The sequence below is a fragment of the Phaenicophaeus curvirostris genome, chromosome 2 (genome assembly GCF_032191515.1).
Source record: "Phaenicophaeus curvirostris isolate KB17595 chromosome 2, BPBGC_Pcur_1.0, whole genome shotgun sequence".
Classification (NCBI taxonomy): domain Eukaryota; kingdom Metazoa; phylum Chordata; class Aves; order Cuculiformes; family Cuculidae; genus Phaenicophaeus; species Phaenicophaeus curvirostris.
Window position 1 is genome coordinate 106,440,519 of NC_091393.1, and position 19,837 is coordinate 106,460,355.

At 48.6% G+C, this 19,837-nt stretch overlaps 1 protein-coding gene across 2 annotated transcripts in view; it reads right to left on the reverse strand.

Annotated features, from left to right (window-relative positions):
* The window catches only part of LOC138717090 (phosphofurin acidic cluster sorting protein 1-like), a 71,771-nt gene extending 52,909 nt beyond the window's left edge, over positions 1 to 18,862 (reverse strand). Inside the window, exon 1 of one of the 2 annotated variants that reach the window (XM_069850339.1) lies at positions 18,639 to 18,862. In XM_069850339.1, coding sequence (XP_069706440.1) covers positions 18,639 to 18,847 — 209 coding nt within the window. In that variant the 5' untranslated portion in view covers positions 18,848 to 18,862. The remainder of the gene's footprint in view (positions 1 to 18,638) is intronic. The other variant, XM_069850340.1, reaches the window with a different exon arrangement.
* Between the last annotated feature and the right edge of the window lie 975 nt (positions 18,863 to 19,837).

Below are 19,837 nucleotides of genomic sequence, written 5' to 3' on the forward strand. Positions count from 1 at the left end.
GAACCTAAAACATAACAAGCTCTTCCCTCATTATGCTTGCCACGCAGCCAGGCATGCGCTGGAACGAGTGCTAGGGAAGGGTTGCCAGTCCCAAGCTGTGAGGCCAGGACTGCCAATCCACACCATCCCAGGTGCCGTGTCGTGTGTTGGTACAGTGCATTTGGAATTCAGCCTGAGAAAGGAATAAAGCTCTCCCACCTCCTTTTGAAACAACTAAATGCATGAGTGGTCCCCAGGAAGCACTTCCAACGCCATCCACATGTCACCCCAGCAGAAAGGCAGGCAACTCAGTAAGGCTTCCAGTTAAGGTGAGACAACAGCAATCGGCCAGTTTGGGGTGCCCCTCGCCTTTCTCTCCCTCATCTACCACAGTGCTAACACAGCTTCATCAAGACAGCATTGTTGGATTTATCTGAATACTTTTACTTCACCTATTTTGTCCTGTGCCAAGTGCTGCTACAGAGATTTCTATTGACAGTGTTGGCTGTGCTGGGAGCTCACACAACAGCTTTGGGTTACATGTCCTGGATACTTCCATTGCAGGAGATGAAAGATGCCAAACAACATGTTCTTCGGGGGAAAGGGGAAAAAAGAAGCTGATATTTGAGAAGATGGTTATTAGAAAACCATTCAGTGTCAAGATTTAACAGGTAACCTCTGTGTAAGACTTCCTATTGGGATCTTTTTCTATATATTTTAATATTAGGAGGCACATCGCTCTTAAAGGTCTGGCTAGTCTGACCTTCTGTAGAGCATACACAACCACCGTAGCTGCTCAGGCAAACAGAAAATGGCAACGCACCAAAGACCCACAGAAAAATGGTCATTATTTATTAGTGAGTAACAAAATAATTTGGGCTGGTATCAAGCCATCTTGGAAAAGTATTCCCCTTTTTGTAAGATACATCAAGAGAATAAAAGCATCTGAAAAAGTGTCCCCCCTACAGATACTGGATGAAACTCATCACGGAGTCCTTCCAACTCAGGCGATTTTATGATATTTGAAATCTAAATGCCTTTTTATCTTATCACACTCCCCTAACCCCTGAAGCATGTGAACCAACAACCCTAAAAAGGGCATCAGAGCAACTGTAGGATTTGCTTCACATGATGTCATGGTCAGGCAACTTTCAGGCAACTTCCAGAAGGGCAGACAGCTTTTCTTTTCTCCAACCAAAGGAAACAGTGGGACTCAGCTTGAGACAAGCTTAGGTTTTGATTTTCTAAGAAATATAATTTGTGATTACTAGCCCCCTGCTTTGTCTAAAAGCAGATCAACCAATGGGAGATCAATATCTCTAGTAGATACTTCACAGACAATTTGCATGCCCCTTCCCATCTCTTCTGGAATACAGGAGAGAGGGCAGGCTTTCAGGTGTACTGGAGGAGAAGGCTTCTCAGCAGGAAGAAGAAAAGGCAAGGGGTGCTCATCCCTAGCAGTACCACTGCCTGGAAAGCTGGCAATTCTCTCTCCACCCACTGAGTGACAAACTTCCTTAGAAAAGATTGGAAAGCAGGCAGACTGTCTCCTCTCTCTCAAAACCTGGCTGACTAATCCCACCCAGGTCCAGACAAGAGAGATGGAGGTCAGCTACCATGGACGAAGAAATCAAAACCATGGTATACTTCCAGCAGCCATGTTTCAGAGTGGTTTTTCATCAGACTCACTTTTTGCCTTCCAGCAGAGCCACTGCCAGCCCTGAAGAGTGCCACCAAGCAATGAATTCAGGGAATGCAAGCATAGGACAAAGGGGAATAGTTTTAAGCTGAAAGAGGAGAGATTGAGATAAGACATTAGGAAGAAATGTTTTCCTGTAAGGGTGAGGAGGCACTGGCACAGGTTGCCCAGAGAAGTCGTGGATGCCTTAACCCTGGAGGTGTTCAAGGCCAGGATGGACGAGGCTTTGAGCAACCTGCTGCAGTGGAAGGTGTTCCTGCCCGTGGCAGGGCAGTTGGAACTGGATGCACTCTGAGGTCCCTTTGAACCCAAACCATTCCATGATTCTATTCTATGATTCTACAAAGGGGCAGCTTCTCAGCCTCCTTGCCACATCACTCCTTTCTCCTTTGGTTCAGTGAGAAAACAAACTCCTACCAGCTCATCCTCTGCTAGAGACGTCAGCTGCTGGAAGTTAGTGCTGGATTTGCACTCAAAATTCCTACTTTCAGGCAGGCTTTTCCACCTGCACTCCCAGGGCCCAGCAGTGTACTTCACACACTGCAGTCATACCACCTTATGCTTGCTGTAATTCTCATGTGTTGCTAAACTACTCACACTACAGGTGATTTAGCAAGGCAGCGAGGGACTGGAAGTCTGCCAACAGCCATTGAGAAACAGCTTGAAATGCATCCCAAAGGACAGGGGGGAAAACTCAACCACACACCTCGCGGCTCAGCCTTTTCAGATCTGCAGTAAAGTAGGTGCCTGAAGAATAACCTAACACTTAAGAGTTCTGTTACCCTCCAGAGCCGGGGCCTCAGGAGCTGTCTACAAGATTTTACAGCTGGTTTTGTAGCTGGATGTATCTCAGTCATTTACCACTTGGAGACAGATCTGGTCCTAAAGCATGTGCTTTCAGAGCGTCTTGCCCATTCTACCTATAAGGTGCAGCCACCAAGAAACACAGCTTATCCCGATGGAAAATTCCTTACGTTATTCAACACCTTCCACTTCTGTTCTCGGGTGTGTCCAACACGGTAGAGCAAGGCTTTTTCCTAGTTCCTAATGTCTCAAGGCCTTTCACTAGAGAAGAAAAAAACAAAAATCATATTTAGGGGGTTCTTCTTGTGGACCTGCATACAAACTGTAAAAGAACAGTTAAAGGTTCACCCCCGAAGCACAAGTTTAGGTCAGAGGAAAGGAAGCACTCGCCTCAGGTGAATTTGCTCTAAGTTCATCTTCCATCAGGGCAACTTAATGGTAATGAAACTCAGAACAAGCAATCAATCTTTGTGTTCAGGGCTGCAAATCTGAATACAGGACATCAAAACCAAAGTCAGGAGATCTGGGATTGGCAATGGCTGCACACTGGCAGCTTTACCTGCAGCACAGGGCAACACCAGAAAGTTCTTTTGAATCATACACCACCTCTCTCAAATTCCCAAGCCTGGAAATCCCTCTGCTGCTCTGGTTCACTGGCCTGGTCCTCTTACTGCCAGGTCACCACCAGTTGCCACCCCACACTGTCTGGCACGAGCAGACTGACTCAGCAACAGTTTGTTCAGGAGATGCTTCTCCTTCGTCCCAAACACTGCCAGTTGGCTGTGCAGGAGAACAAAGTCTCAAGGCGTCAGACTCCTTCTCTCAACACCCCTTTTATCTAATCCTAAACACTAAGGCTTCATCCTTCAAAATATTTGTATCGTAGCTGAACTATGGGAAATCTCAAGGTAGCACAAAACCTGAGGATATAAAGAGAATAAAATTAGTGAGTGCAAAGCATGGCTGGCTCTCCTCCAACCTCACCTGTGCTTTATACAATCTGCTTGTTGCAGGAAACTGAGAAAATCTTGGGAACTGGAGGAACCAGAGAGATCCCAAGCAAACACCACCACTTGTGCTCCTACTGCGCTTCAGGGATACATCTACAAAACAGCTTTGGGTTGAACAGGTCAGAACAACACAAACTCTCCTCCTTTTTTGCCACCTCTCCCTAGACCTCCAGTACAGATGTGGCCAGTACCAGCTGGTGATTTTGCTTGAAATGGATTAGTGGCTTTTCTAAAAGGCTGGGCACCACCATCACAGGAGACAGAGGGTGATATGGAACAGACGGGTGCAAGCATCCTGCCCAGATGTGTGCTCCAAAGGCAGCATCTCAAACACTCCACATCACCACCAGCTACCATGCAGGAACAGTAACTGCCCTTTCCATTCCCATGAACACCCTACAGGTATGGAATCCAGCACACAGAGCTAGCACTCCGAACAGAGTCCACAGGGACAGGGAGCAGCAGGAAGGACTAACAGTCACGTCACCACAGTCTGGATTCAAGGTTGGTTTTTTTTGCAGTGCATGCATCTCCAAAGCATCCTTGACATGGGTGGTAACTTGTCACTGAGGTCATCGCTTGTCTTTCAGGTGTTTGAGTTACCTGCTCAAAGAGCAAGAGATGCTCCACAAAACATACAAAACATATTTTACAGGAAGAAAGATTTGTGATTGCAAAATAAGGGAAGAAGTTGTTCAAAATTCTCCTTTCAGGTAGTCCAAGATTACCTCTCTCAATCCCAGAAAGCAGCATGTTATTTTCCCTTCAAAAGGCTTCATCTCCTATAGTTAGTGAAGAAACAGAACACTCAAAAGGTAGAATCATAGAATCACAGAATGGTTTGAGCTAGAAGAGACTTTAAAGATCATCCAGTTCCAACCCCCCTGCCATGCACAGGGACACCTCCCACTCCATCAGGTTGCTCAAAGCCACAGCCAACTTGGCCTTCAACACCTCCAAGGATGGGGCAGCCACCACTTCTCTGGGCAACTTGTTCCTGTTTTAGTGTTACTTCTAGAAATCTTCATATTGTCACCAATCTTTCTTTCTTGTTTTCTTCCTTTCTTTTAAAAGAAGAATCCTTTTTTTTTAGCACTTGTTCTACCTGCTGCTGCTGCTTCTGAGAACATCCCTCATCTCACTCTCCACCCTACCGCTAAGACAGAGAAATCGTATGAGATATGAATTCAATTGCATTGCAGACAGCTCAGGGGATCCTTCTAGAGGGCTGTGAGCAACAAAGATTTGTTCTGGAAAACAGGAATTGAATTCTGAAATATCACTTATGCCATCAAATATAGCTACTGCTGGCAGAACAACATATACCTCTACCCTTCCTTTTCATAACCTCTTACAGGGTGCTGTGCTGTCAGGTATCACAAGGAAGATGCTCTGTAGAACTACCTACATTTGGACAGCTGAGGCTGTAACCATCCTGAAAGAGATCTACACTGAACATTCCAACCTCAACAGAAAGTCTCTTTGGCTTGAAATCACATCTACCATGACAGCAGAGACCACGGAGCTTCTCGCACACAAAGCTACCCTGGATTTTAAACCTTGATGGACTTAGTTTTGCCTTCTTCTCAAAGAAAGTTCTGACACCCTGTGCATCTCACAGCCTGCTCTCCTTGAAAAGTCATATACCCTCACAGTATTAGAAAAGAAATAGGTTGTAATCAAGCAGAGTTATTAGCCTTTGGTCACTTGGGACCCAAAGCCTATTCATACCCTTGTCAACAGGAGCGTCTGCTGCTACTATCAGACCTGGACAAAACACAAGGGCCTCATTGCTTTTCAGAAGAGAATATAAGATCTTCTGGGGGCTACGGCTACCACAGTCCGTAGCTGAGTTTCTTTCATACTTCACAGCTCTGTCAGAGGACAAATAACCATGGCCACAGTGCTAGAAGTGGTCTTTGGAACATGCTTTTCAAGATTCCTCTTCCCAAGATGAAGGAACTATCAGGATCTGCTCAAAGCTCCAAATTTCCAAGACACTCAGATCTATGAAGGAAGTGACAGGTCATTTAAAAAGCGAAGCTGGAGAACCCAGTGACAACCAGACAGTCGTTCCTTATCCAGACAGATAGGCAGGACTCAAATTTTGGGGCCGACTGCCTCATGCTGCTTGGACAAACTCCAAGTGGTCAGCGTGAAGCCTAATCACAGTTTCTTCAGGTAAGGGTACAGAGAGGTTCAGCAATTTCCTTCACAGACACTACATCCCTGCCTGCAGGGTGATGAAACCAAGTCTTCCCTGTCCTAAGCGGGGTGCAGCAGTGTCAGGATTAAAGGATGGCAGTAACTGGATTGTTTGTTGTAGTCACAAACAATAATAAGGTTAAGAGATTTCCTTTCCCTCCTCTTGGCCAGGCTCTGAGTAGGCAGAATTTACAGGGCCGGGGGGTGGCTGTTAAACCTTTCCTCCTCCAGTTGCTTAAGAGGGGTGTTTAGGGCTGCTAATTTTGACTCCTACTCACAGCTGACACTTCTCACCTCACTGGTTTAAAGGCACATTTACCTTTGTGTATGGGGAGCAAGCACACCTAACCATACAGACAATGAACGAAACAGGCTCCTTGGAGCCATTCTCCCATCATTCTGCATCCTTTCAATTAACTACCCACTCAGATGCATCACTGGAAAGATCACCACACAAATTTTGCTTAAACCACTGCTGCTAGTCATGAAACAGCTGAATACGAAAATGCACTGTTCTCTCTCATCCCCTCTCCCACACTTTTATCAGCTCTTTCCAGGCTGTCTTCTCCCCATTTTTCCCCTCCCGACTCCCAGTACCATCCCACTGGAAAAAGACGGCAAGCCTTGAGGATGGTTGAGTTACCTTCACAATGCAACCTGGGCACATCACCCTGCAAACACGGGGGTGGGAGAGAGCCAAGTTCTCCATCGCAGGGTATCTAACAAGACTTGCAACCTACCTCTGACCCCTGATTCCTATCAAACTCAGCACTTTGAGGTAGTTGACCTTCAGAAGCCAGGATAAAACTAGGCAAATAAATTGAAGTTGAGAGAGTGGGACAGATTGCAGCTGGTACAACTACCCTGGCATTGTGTAGTTCCTGTGTGAGGCAAGGACTCATTTGCTATGCTGTTCACAAGACCCAAACATTTTGGGTAGGGGAGAAGGAAAATTAACTGAGGACAAAACACACCAAGTAACTGCTACCCAGCTGTTGTGGTTTAACCTGGAAACAGGACAGAAAAGGAAGAGAATAATAATAACCATCATCATCATACAATTATAAAATGCTTTGGGTTGGAAGGGACCTTTAGAGGTCACCCAGTCCAACCCACGTGTAAGAGCAAAAACATCTGTTGTTGGACTGGATGATCCAAGAGGTCTTTTCCAACCTGGTGATTCTATGATCTTTAACCAGATCAAGTTGCTCAGACCCCAGTCCAACCTGACTTTAAATGCTTCCAGGGAGGGGGCAGCCATGACTTCTATGGGCAACATGGGCCAGTGCCTCACCACCCTCACAGCAAGACAGTTCTTCCAAGTAGCTAAATGCCCCCTCTTTTAGCTTAGCCCCCTTGTCCTATTCCTGCACTGGCTGATCAAGAGCCCCTCCCCAGCTTTCCTGTAGCCCCTTTCAGGGGGTAGTACTGGAAGGCTGCTCTAAGGTCTCCCCCGAGTCTTCTCCAGGCTGAACAACCCCAGCTCTCAGCCTGTCCTGGGATGGGAGGAGCTCCAGCCCTCTGGTCATCTTCATGGCCTCTTCTGGACTTGCTCTAACAGATCTCTGTGCTGAGAACTCCAGAGCTGGACACAGGGCTCCAAGTGAGGTCTCAAGAGAGTGGAGTAGAATACCACAATCCATCTCTCTATCTGCTGGCCACTCTAATTTTGATGCAGTCCAGCATACATTTGGCCTTCTGGGCTGCAAGCACACATTATTGGCTAATGCCCAGCTTTCCACCCATCAGGATCCCCAAGTCCTTCTCAGCAGGGCTGCTCTCAACCACATTATCTCTCAGCCTGTACTGAAACAGAGGATTGCCTCCACGCAGATGGAGGATCTCAGTTGCTCACCACCCACTAACTGATGCCCAGCTACTTCTGAAGCCACAGCTTCCCCTGGTCAACTTTCTCCCAGTTCATGTGCTGAGCATGACATCGTACCATATTGAATATCCCTTTTGGATCAGCTCTCCTGGCTCTGACCCCTCCCAGCTTCTTGCTGGCAGGGCGTGAGAAGCTCAAATGTCCTTGACCAGCGCAAGCACAACTTAACAATGACTAAAACAACAGTGCATTATCAACATTATTCTCATACTAAATGCAAAACACAGCACTGTACCAGCTACCAGGAAGAAAATTAACTCTATTCCAGCCAAAACTGGGACACCCACCACACATGCAGGAGAGTTGCAGTGATATATAACCACACACCCCAAGCTCTGCTACAGTGCGACTTCACTGCTTTTACAGAAGGCAGCAGTTTAGAGTTAAGATCTGGTTCCAGGCAGAGAGGGGAGATTTAATCCCTCCCTGCCACTTTTTAACTGTTGGATGAATCACCTCACCTTTGCTTCCCCCCTCACCCATGCCTCCCTGCAGCACTGACTGAAACCCCCACTGAATAAACAGCATGTCATTATAGCACATCATGCTGCATCTACCACAGGACATGAGGCTCTGCCACAGCCTCCTGGCGCCTCCTGTCACACAGACTGATTTCCAGATAATAAGCACATTGTCAAGAAGCATCTCCTGAGGAAGCATCAGGATCTGCCCAGACACCCTGTCCCAGCATGCAATGCTGTCACAGAGCCATTAGCCTCTCTCATGCTCCGCTGCAAGCTATGCAGATATTAATTGCCCCTACCAGGAGCAACGTCTTCCCTCAGCACAAAGAGCCCTGAGAAACCTGGCTCTCAAATGGTTTCTCTCCAGTTGCCCCTTTCTGAGCACCCTCAGGCTTTCTAGCCCAGCTCCCCAGCCTGTGGAAGCCAGAGAAGAATTCCCAGGTATTTCCTCTGGCTTCAGCTTTATTTTTCCAGCTCAGGGAATATACCAGAATGCATGGGAAGTCTTGTACAACTATGGTTTTCTCCAGAAGGGCAAATCACTCCCTTGATGAGTACTGGCACCATGTTGCAGGACACTGGCTTTAGGAACAACCCCGCCACACCTGAAGATCACTTCTGCATTACAGCTCCATCATCGCCTCAGCACAAGCAAGGCAACGGCAACGCTGCAGCATGGAAACAAGCAGCTGGGAACAGAGTGGGGAGAACGGGAACATGAGTCATAGTTACAGCTTCAGGCAGGGAAAGGGTTATTTGAACTAGAAGAGGAGCAAGCAACTTCAGATCCTGGATCTGAATTTGAGCCTCACTTCAGCGTCCAAACCGCAAGGTCATGTTTCTGCTCTATTTTCAAATAAGTGACTTGTTTAACAAAAAGCATGTGACTGAATTCATCGCCGCTGCATAACAGGCTCCCTGGAAACGCTAGAAAAAGCTTACTAAACAACCCACAGGTCGGGGGGAAGGCTACGTGCTGCAGCAAACTTTTAAAGCTGCTTTTATGAGCAACAAAAAGGGAACATCACTTGGGAAACATCACATCTTTAACTTTGCTTGACTTACGATCGCTGCGTTTGAACGTCCAGTTGGTCACCTGGGGTCTGCCCGAAGGCAACCTCAGGGCAGGCAATGAAAAAGGCAGGTCTGCAGCAGCAGGTTGCTCTTCTCTCATTTTAGCACAGCTGAAATTAGGTATTACCGTTAGCATGATTAATGTCTCAGAGCTTTTTTTCACAAATGTAACAGATTTTAAGTCTTTCTGATGACATACAAAGAGGAACCACTGCCCCAGCTTGCCCCCAGATCCAAGACTGCTTTAAGGAATGATGCTGCACATCCAGCATAGCTGAGAGCAGCAATCAATGGCACGGCAAGGTGTAAATGCACCACACCTCCAGGAGCTGCAGCACCAGCAGTCTGCCACAAAACCTGTTGCTGAACCGTTCACTTGCTGTGTCTCCAGGCTAAAATTTAATGTGTTAATGAATTCACCACCACAAAGCAGCAAGAGATTACAAAAACACCACTTGGAGCCTTATGCGCAAGAGGAAAAGAACAAGTGCCTAAGACACAGAGATGAACCAACCCTGACCCACATTAACTTCTTCCAGGTCTGTGCTGTAAGCATTTTCCATGGGCCAACAGACACCTGTCTGGCAAACCCTGCTACAGCCACTTAAAACACAGGGCATCCTCCATCATCCAGTCTGATTTCCACACCTTCCGAGAACAAGGGAACACATGCAATGCAGCAGCTTCAAGGCACAGTCTAACATCTTGCCTACTAATGATGAATGCAGAATTAAAGTTTCATTACAGCCTCCTACTTCTGAAGCAGCACACCCACCGAATGTCCCATCTGCTTCCTTTGCTGTTGTGTTGAGCTTGCAAGCGCCTTAGATCTGGCTACCTGCAAGCTCAGGAACAGGGTACCACGATCAGATGCATCTGGGCAAAAAGAGTGCAAGGAAGGGACTGAAGCAATCCAACACCAGCAACAGAGGCCCATGGAAGAGACGGGGTCAAACCAGTGTGGGCACCTGTTTGAGGCTGCTTCACAAGAAAGAAAAGAAAAAATATCTTACATTTCAAAAAAAAAAAAAAAAGTTAAGAGTTGCACAAGATTCCTCTCTCAAAAGAACGATGAGAGGGGGAATGATTTTTAGATTAAAGAGGGGAGATTTAGATGAGATCTTAGGAAAGAACTCTTTCCTGTGAGGGTGGGGAGGTGCTGGCACAGGCTGCCCAGAGAAGTTGTGGATGCTCCATCCCTGGAGGTGTTCAAGGCTGAGTTAGCTCAGGGCTGGAGCAAACCGATCCAGTGGGAGGTGTCCCTGCCCATGGCAGGGGGATGGAACTGGATGGATTTTAAGGTCCCTTCCAACACAAACCGTTCCATGATTCTCAACAAAACTGGTAAATTTGTGCGTAGGCTTTTCACCCCCTCGCAACATAAGTTGTTAATAACCAGAGCCCGTATAATGCAGTTCTCTGCCCAGATTCTCGTGGGTGGAGCAGGTCCCTGAAATCAGGGTGACGTGTCCAGGCTTCCACAAATCAATACTGCCACAAAAAAAGTTATCCCCAAATATGTATGAACATTTCATCCATACACAGGTAAAATGAACAAGGTGTAAATGCAGAGTAGCAGGAATGTTATCCTTTCATCTGACTGGAGATTAAGGAATACAATAGGCAAAGAAAATGTTTTAAAAGCCAAGGGAATTTGACAGACAGCAAGGAAAAAAATGAGTAAATTATTCATGTATGCTGTGAAATCCAAATGGACATTCTGAGTCTGCTTCTAACAAAGCAGCACACAAAGAAGGAAGAAAGGAATACTTGGAACAAGCACTCTCAGGCATAAGGTATGAGAGGACTGAAAGAAACATGAACTTATGAGGCTGTATTTCATGGTGGCACATATAAGAAAACTCAGAAAGTCTAAAAAGAGAAAAAGGCTGATATTCATTAACTATGAAAAAAAAAACTAAAAGCCATTAAAAAGCAACCCAAGCACATCAAGAACATAGTCCAGCAGAAAAACACATGCCATACGAGAACAAGCTGTGGCCACTGCAGCTTCACAAGGAACAGTCTTTTTGGAGAAAAGAAGCAAACTACTTTGAAATGAGAACAATTAAGATTTAGAGCTAAAGATTAATCAACTACAGGTGTGCATGACAAGGAAAAAATGTGAGAACAGTGCCAAAATTAACGGTGGGGGCCACTTTTGAGGGAAAGGGAAAAGGAGAAAAAAGTGGTAAGGTAGAAAATAAATAAATGGACTATTTGAAGACAGCTGAAGGAACACAGGGGAAAATTCAGAACAAACAAGGTAGCTCTTTTAAAAATATATAGAAATCATGTAAATCTAAAAAAAAATTATCTAAATAATATGGATTCAGATAAACTACTTGAACTGTTATTGAAAATCAGAGAGCAGAAGAATCAATAGAGGCTTTGGATGAACAGGACCATAGAATGGTTTGGGTTGAAAGGAACCTTACAGCTCATCTAGCTCCAACCTCCTGGCCATGGGCAGGGACACCTTCCACTGCATCATTTTGCTCAAACCTCATCCAACCTGGCCTTGAACACCTCCAGAGATGGAGCAGCTACAACTTCTCTGGGCAACCTGTGCAAGGATCTTCTCCACTGTTAAAGAAAAGAAATGAAAGAGCAGGAGAAGAGCAGCAGAACCCTTTACAAGCGAGTTATTCTTATTCTAAACCTGCACCATCGTAACAGCCTAACAGTTATTTGTTAGTGGTTTTCTGTTTAGGTATATGGAACCATGAGTTCTGCCATCATTCCAAATTGCCCACACTGATGAGAATTTAGTTATCACGTGCACAGAAAACCAGTTAAAACACAGAGCTAGGCATGAAACGTGAATATTTTTTGTCCGGGAGACAGTCCAACATGCACTGGCTTTGGATCTCATACTACTTAAAACATCAAAGAATAAAAGCATGATAAGGATTTACAGTGGAAGTGTAAAAATCAGCAGCAGCAGGAAAATAAAGAGAACCTTGAAAAAAATGGAATAGCAACTATAATACAACAGGAGTTGTTCTTTACTAAGCAGAATCCCTCCCTGCATTAGATCACATGAGACAGGAGAAATACTAAGAGCACGAGAGATGGCAGCGAGCAGTAAGTGACAAAGGAGGTGGCATTGCAACAGGCCTGCAGAAAAAGCCAATGTAATTGTGGGCTGCACGCAATGAGGCTGAATCACTGCAGAGCAGGAGGGGTCTCCGTAACCACAGTTGTGATGTGCTAAGGTACCTGAGACGCAGCATCTCTCCGTTGGGTCCACTGCAGCGAGTGTACCGAAGCATCCAAACAAAGCTTCATTTATCTAAGGACTTCAAACTACAGGAGCGATACTGTGTAAGCTGCCTGCTTCCCCAGAGGCACGACAGGTTCCTGCTGCCACATCCCACACAGAGGAGTAAGACACTCTCACTTCTTGTTTCCCAAAACAGTATCCCATCAGCTTTGATGTAGTAAAAAAATAATAAACCAAACCAAAACAGAGCACAGCTTCCACATCAGTTAGGATGCTGAAAGCTTGGACCAGATAAGAATACAAGGTATTCAGAAGAAAGTCTTGCCCAGATGCTCATCTGGCGCGCTATAAAATGCAGTATGTTCCTCACCTCAGGCTCTTTTTTGGAAATAACTTCTTCTGGAGTTGACTGGAGACACTCATTCCACTGAGAACCATTTCACGCTGCAAACAGTTATTCAAAGGCATTAGCACAGATTTTGTCAAAGGAAGGATCTGCTACAGAAACCCCATAAGATACTGGTATTCGGCAAACTATTCTTTCGGCAGAGTAAGGGTCAGGGACCTCCAGCCCAGAGGAGATTGCACTATATGCATACTACACGGTGTCAGCAATCAATCAGAAGTAACTGGATACACCGGAGGAAGCGGAATGAGTATTTGCAGCATACGAGCACAACAGGAACAGTGCAGCATTTTTGATAAGCCATCAGACAGCCAAGCTGGCACAGCCCAGCTAATGAAGGAAACGCTGGAGAGCAAGGCTAGAAAGCAGCGGGGCAGGTACTTCACATCAAATTAAGCCTTCAGGAAAGTGGCTATTAATATTCTGAAAGGGGCACACCCTGCCATCAATCACACTGGCAGGGGACACTTGTCCCGAGCTCCGCTAATGAGCAGAAAGAAGGAATAGCAGACACCAACTCAATTACCGTATGCTCAGAAGGGAAACGCAACATTGCCAGAGGAGAAACCCCAAGTGTGCTCCGCTGCGACAGACAAGAATGACATGGAGAGTGACAGAGACTGGACAGCACATCAGACGCATCATGCTGAGGGCTCGTAGCCAAGCCCATAATATTAAGAATAATAAGCAATTTGATGGCCGTTTAGAATGTTTTGCTTTCTACGTAGGACTCGAAGGAAGCCATAATTCAAACATGGCAAATATCATCAGTTATAAGAGCCTGTTTCCTTAAAAGAAGCTGTGGCCTCTCCCAAGCGCTCCCTCTCTGGAGCTGCTCCGTTTGTCACGGCATCATTTCATCTTTTGAGGGAACAATCTGGAATCATTTAACATTCCCAGAGGTGCAGCTCCGCAACTTACCCAAACAGAGCGGATTTTGCTGAGGGTGGAAGTTTACCATGAAAATGCCTGGTTTGCCCAGGAAACCACTCAAGAACATCTCAGGCAGATAAATACATGTTATTCCAGCTAGAATAAGTGTTTCTTAAAGGAACACCCAGTCCAGAGGCTCTTCATCACCAAAGCAGCTTCAGAAAAGGAAGCTCTTAGGGGCTGCAGAAAAGACAGGCAGTACTCATTGCCAAGACAAAACAGACATCGGAGTCCACAGCTTCCGAGGGCCACAGGATGTTGCCAGCCCAGCTGATGGCAGCTGTGCCAGAAGAGAGCGCGTTCTTCCACGCTGTAGGACCTGTACCGCTCTCTGCAAGGCTTTCTGGACCTCAGGCAAAGGGAAGCATGCAACCAGCTGCACAAATGGAGTCTTACCCTTCTCTCCATGAGGTGTCAGGTAATGGATACTGTCTGCCCAAACAGGGGCAGGGTGGCAGAGACAGAGCATTCACCTCGTGGCACTTCAAAGGATCTCTGTAGCTAGGGACACTTCCAGTTGCACTTGCCACAACTGCTCTCCTTCCAAGAAGCCATTCATTAGGCTACAACTTTCTAAAACACACATTTGGAAGGTTTAATAATAGGGAATTGAGAGCATCTTCTGGAAGACAATGCCCTAAAGGTGCGCATACAGAGTCTCACCAAGTGAGCCCAAACCTCATGCATCTCCCTTTTCTAACTATCACACATAGGAGACACTGTGTTCTTGCACACTGTGTGGGTGGCAGCAAGGCTTGGAATGCTTTTGAGCTCACACGTTGTACCGAGATATGAGGTGCTTTGGATGAAACACAGCGTATTCAAACCTTGCAGCGCCATTCAGAGCATCATTTGTACAGGTGGAATCTGCCTGTGCAATCTGACCTCAGCAACACCGACGCATCAGCCAACATACAACTCCTATCTCTCACCACTAACTAGAAATGTGATGACTTATCACTGAAACAATACCCACATAACACCGAACACAACAGCTGTGTCACAGGAGAAGAGTCAGAGTGAACACAATCACACAATCTTATCTTGTTTCCTAATTAAGAACCTGTATTTATGGGCTGTCAGACACTAAAGGGAAAAAAAAGGAAGAGCAGCCCAATTAACAGAGGTTGAAAAAAAAAACACTACCGGGAAAGAACAAGGCCCCAAGCATGTTTGCACAAAATCATTTCACACATTTTCTTCAAATGCTCTGCCTGATCAGCATACAAAATGATGGAAATAGTAGGACATTACCTCGATGCAGGCAGACATTTTACTTTGACAAAGCTCTACTTCATTTCTTGCAGTCTCCATGTAGTGAAAACCTGCTACAACCCTTGCGGGTTCTTACTTGCATGGTATCACAACAAAGACGCTTTCTCCCCCCTTCAGAATGCCACTATAAAGGCTTTACTGAGATAACTCAAGAGCGGATGTGAAGGCTGACCGATTGACTCACACCCTGCAGCATGAATCAAGCAGGATTGCTTTCCTCCTAAGGCATCGCGATGGGAAGCCAACAATCCCTACCCAAGTCGGTTGCTAAACTGAAGATGCTAAGAGCACCTTGCTTGGTTTTCAAGTGTTCACTTCCTTCTGCCACTCTGCACAGTAGCCCACTACTCAGAACATTCAGGTCTGCCTCCTTTAAGAGCCACCTGAGTCCAAGGCAGACAGGTCAGGCCACACTCACTTACAGAAAGGGCATTAAGAGTTCCAAGATCACTCTAAACGTGGTCCTGAAAAGAGAGACCAAACACAGGGCAACCCCACAGAGGCTGATCCAGCCCAGTCCCACTCCTGCAGCAGCCAAAGCAACATTTTCAGAAAATGAAACACCTCAAGAGGAGCACAGGGACAGCAAAGACTTAAAATATAGAGTCTAGAGAAAGAAAGCACTCTCCACAGCATTAAAATCAGTGCAAAGCTTTCCTTTTCCTAGATGTGCACAAGACTGGAAGAGCTGAGAACACACAAGCCTAACAGACAGACACACCTAAGGGAGAAGGATTATTGCCCTTGAATGGATATTATTTTGCCACTGCTACTACCCCCAAGGCACAGTAAGAGTAGAGACTGCCTGTGCTGGGCACTAGAACAGCACAGCTGAGCTTCTGTCTGGAAGAACATGATGCCAAGGCTCAAACATTACACAAGCAGATCAGTAGAGGAAGAACATGGACAAGCGATAAGTTGGCACAGATACGGCATTAACCCAGCTCAGATCATAGAATGCTTTGGGTTAAAAGCGACCATGAAGGTCACCTAATCCAACCCTTTCTACAGCGAGCAGGAACATCTTCAACTAGACCAGGTTGCTCAGAGCCCCATCCAGTCTGACTTTGAACATTACCAGGGATGTGGGGCCTGATCTCCCTTTAGGTTCAGTGAAGCCAAATCCCTGCCTGATAGATGCCCACCCGCTCTACTCAGGAAAGCTCAGAATAGCTGAAGGCGAGGAAGCACGGACACACCAGTCTCACAACGATCCCACAGCACTTCCCCAGACACCCACTGACTCCACAGGCACACCACGTTAAGAATCACAGCCTTTGAAGGACGGATCAGCTTCCATCAGCTTCTCCCCACCCTAACAAGCGTTGCATGTGAAGACATTCCAGAGATGACATTTCAGACTAATTCTACAGCAATCTCCTCCAAGCTGGCGTATGAGACGGCTGCCCTCCCCCCGGCTATCAGCACACAAAGAAGCTCACACATTACAGCGGGCGTCAACTCGACACTAATGGAAACCGTCCTTGTGCGAAGGCACAGGATTCACTGGGCCAAACAGCGATTCTTCAAACAACTGCCAAACTGATGACCCACCATTTACGCTCGCCGCTGGCATCCTGCCACCCATATAACCCACCTCTAAACTCAGCCTCAGTGTTCCTGGTCCTTCTGCTTGGTTTGCCCAAAGCAGTTCCTTCTTGTCTCTTAAGAGCATAGAATCGTTAAGGTTAGAAAAGACCTCTAAGATCACCCAGTCCAGCCATTAGCCCAACACCACCATGCCTACTAAACCATGTCCTGTGGTGCCACGGCCACATATTTTGTTAACCCCTCCAGGAGTTAAAAATGGAGACTCCAGCCCTTCCCTGGGCAGCCTGTTCCAATGCTTCACCACTCTTTCAGTAAAGAAATTCTTCCTAATTTCCAGTCTAAACCTCTCCCGTGATGGCATGAGAGGAAACGGCCTCAACTGGCACCAAGGGAGGTTTAAATTGGATATTATGAAAAATTTCTTTACTGTTCCAGTGCTTCATCACTCTTTCAGTAAAGAAATTTTTCCTGATATCCAACCTAAACCTCCCCTGGTGCACGCTGAGGCCATTTCCTCTCATCCCATCACTTGTTACTTGAGAAAATACTCGCATATTTCCAGTTGTGAAGACTATATGTGCACACACACATCACCATAATGAAGTTCTGTGCTCCATATCTGCAGCTTCTGTTCCTCCTGCAGGAAGACAATCTGGTAATTCTACCCTGCTCTCCAAATTCCAAATTGGGAGCAATCTACCCAGAAACAAACAACACCTCAAGTCCCATTAAAACCATGGAAGGATCAGTTTCCTGCTCCACACAGCAGCTTTCGCACATGCCATCAAAAGGCACACTAATTTTGCACAGACAGGTGTTGCAAATCCCTTCCCATTTGCCACCTGCTCAGCCCAGGACCTGCTTGAGCACCATAATCACACAGGTTTTCTCTATTAGGTTGGACTATTTCAGAACATTTCTATTGCAACCCATCAGGCCACTGAACCAACGAGTTTCTCCTTGATCTTCTGAAGCCTCTTCACAAAGGCTGGTGTTCTCATGCCCTACAGGAACAATTCGTTTTCCCTTCTTGAACTTTACCCATCATTTTCGTTCAGCACCTGAACGCATCACTTGCAGGCAGCACACCACAGCCTAGAGATACTTGGATGCAGAGTGTCTGGGCCATTCGGCACCCCAGGGACCATCTGAGAAGCCATGGGGCACCTCGGGCACCAGCTCCGAGGCCACGGGGCACCCCAGGCACCACATGTAAGGGATTTGTGAACCTTGGGGACCAGTGCTGAAACCACGGGGCAGCCCGGGGACCTGCTGTAAGGGACTTATGCACCTCAGGGACTGGCTCTGAGGTCACCGGCCACCTCGGGCAACAGCTCCAAAGCCATTGGGGACCTCAGGAACCAGCTGTGATAACAACAGGCACCTCAGGGACCAGTTCTGAAGCCACAGGGCACCTCAGGGACTGGCTGTGAGGCCACCGGGCACCTCAGGGACTGGCTGTGAGGGATTTGTGCACTTTGGCTACCCACTCTAAGGCTACAGGACACCTTGGGGAGTGGCTCCGAGGCCACTGGGCATCTCAGGGACCGGCTGTGACGGATTTGCACAATTCAGGGACTGGCTCCGAGGCCATGGGGCACCTTGGGCACCAGCTCCAAAGCCATTGGGGACCTCAGGGACTGGCTGTGAGGCCACGGGGCACCTCAGGCATCAGTGCTGAAGCCATGGGGCGCCCCAGGGACCAGCTGTATGGGATTTGTGCACCTCAGGGCCCGGCTATGAGGATTTGTGCACCTCAGGGATCGTTTCCGAGGCCATGGGGCACCTCGGGCATCGGCTCCAAAGCCATTGGGGACCTCGGGGACTGGCTGTGAAGCCACCGGGCACCTCAGGCATCAGCACTAAAGCCATGAGGCACCCGAGGGACCAGCTATAAGCACTTTGTGCACCTCAGGGACCGGCTCTGAGGCCATGGGGCACCTCGGGTATCAGCTCCAAAGCCACTGGGGACCTCGGGGACCGGCTCCGAGGTCATGGGGCACCTCGGGCACCAGTTCCAAAGCCACTGGGGACCTCGGGGACCGGCTGCGAGGCTACTGGGCACCTCGGGGCCGCGATCGCGGCGTGTCCGGACGGGACGGGGGCTGCGTCTCCCCCGCTCACCTGGGCACGCAGCTCGGCGCCGAGCGGTCGATCTCCCACGTAGCGAAGAGGTTCATGGGCACCGGCACCGGACCGGGGCCGCCCACCGCCATCGCCGCCGCCGCCGCCGCTGTCGTCGTTGTTGTCGTCGCTGCCGGCCCGCCTCCTCCGGCCGCCGCCGGTGTCCCCGCGGCCGGGCCCGAGCCCAGCGCTGCCGCCGCCGCCGCCATCGCGCGATGAATGGAGGTGGCTGGGGGGAGGCGGCCCCGAGACCCCGCGCCGCCAGCGCCGGCCTCCGCCTTGGCGCGCGCGCGCGCCCGCTCGCGCGCACGGGGGCGTGGCCAGCAACGCCGCTCCGCTTCTCCCTCCTTCCCTCCCCCCGCCCCGCCCCTCGGCGGCCAATCGGAGCGCGGCAAAGCGGAGGGGGCGGGACGGGCATAGCCGTGACCAATGGTAGCGCGGCTCTGCGCGGGACGCCAGCCAATCGGAACAGCCGGAGAGGGCGAGCAGCCAATCAGAGAGAGGAAGAAGGGCGCGGCTGTCGGGGAAGGGGCAGCCAATGGGAACGGCGGGTGGGGTGGGGGGGTGAGGAAGCGGGCGAGGGGGGCGGGGAGGGCGTGGCGCGAGGCCTTTAAAGCGCGCGCGAGAAGGGGCGCGGCCGGGCGCGTGCACGAACCCTCCCTCCTTCCTCTCTCCCGCCCCCCTCCCCCCCGGTTGCCATGGCGACGGGGGTGGGGGGAGCGCCCAGTCCCAAAGGGGATGTGGGTCCCTAAGGGTCGGGGTGATGGAGGGGGGGATCTCCCAGATTCCCCCCCCCGGGACAAGGAATAAGAGGAGCCTCGGCTCGGGGTGCAGCGTGGGGCGTCAGAGGGTGGGAAGCGCCCCCCGAGTGGGGCTGGGGCGGGAAATAGACTCCGGGGGGAAGCGAAAAGCAAGAGCATCCCTGCAAAGGGGAGATGAGGGGGGAAACCAGCCCTTTCTGCAAAATACCTGGGAGCGTGGAGCCATCAGAGCATAGAATCTTAGAGTCATAGAATCCTAGAACGGTTTGGTTGGAAGGGGCCTTAAAGATCATCCAGTTCACCGCGTCACGTTGCTCAAAGCCCCATCCAACCTGGCCTTGAACACCTGCAGGGATGGAGCAGCCACAGCATCCCTGGGCAACCTGGGCCAGCGCTTTACCACCCTCACAGTGAAGAAATTCCTCCTTGTGGTCAGTC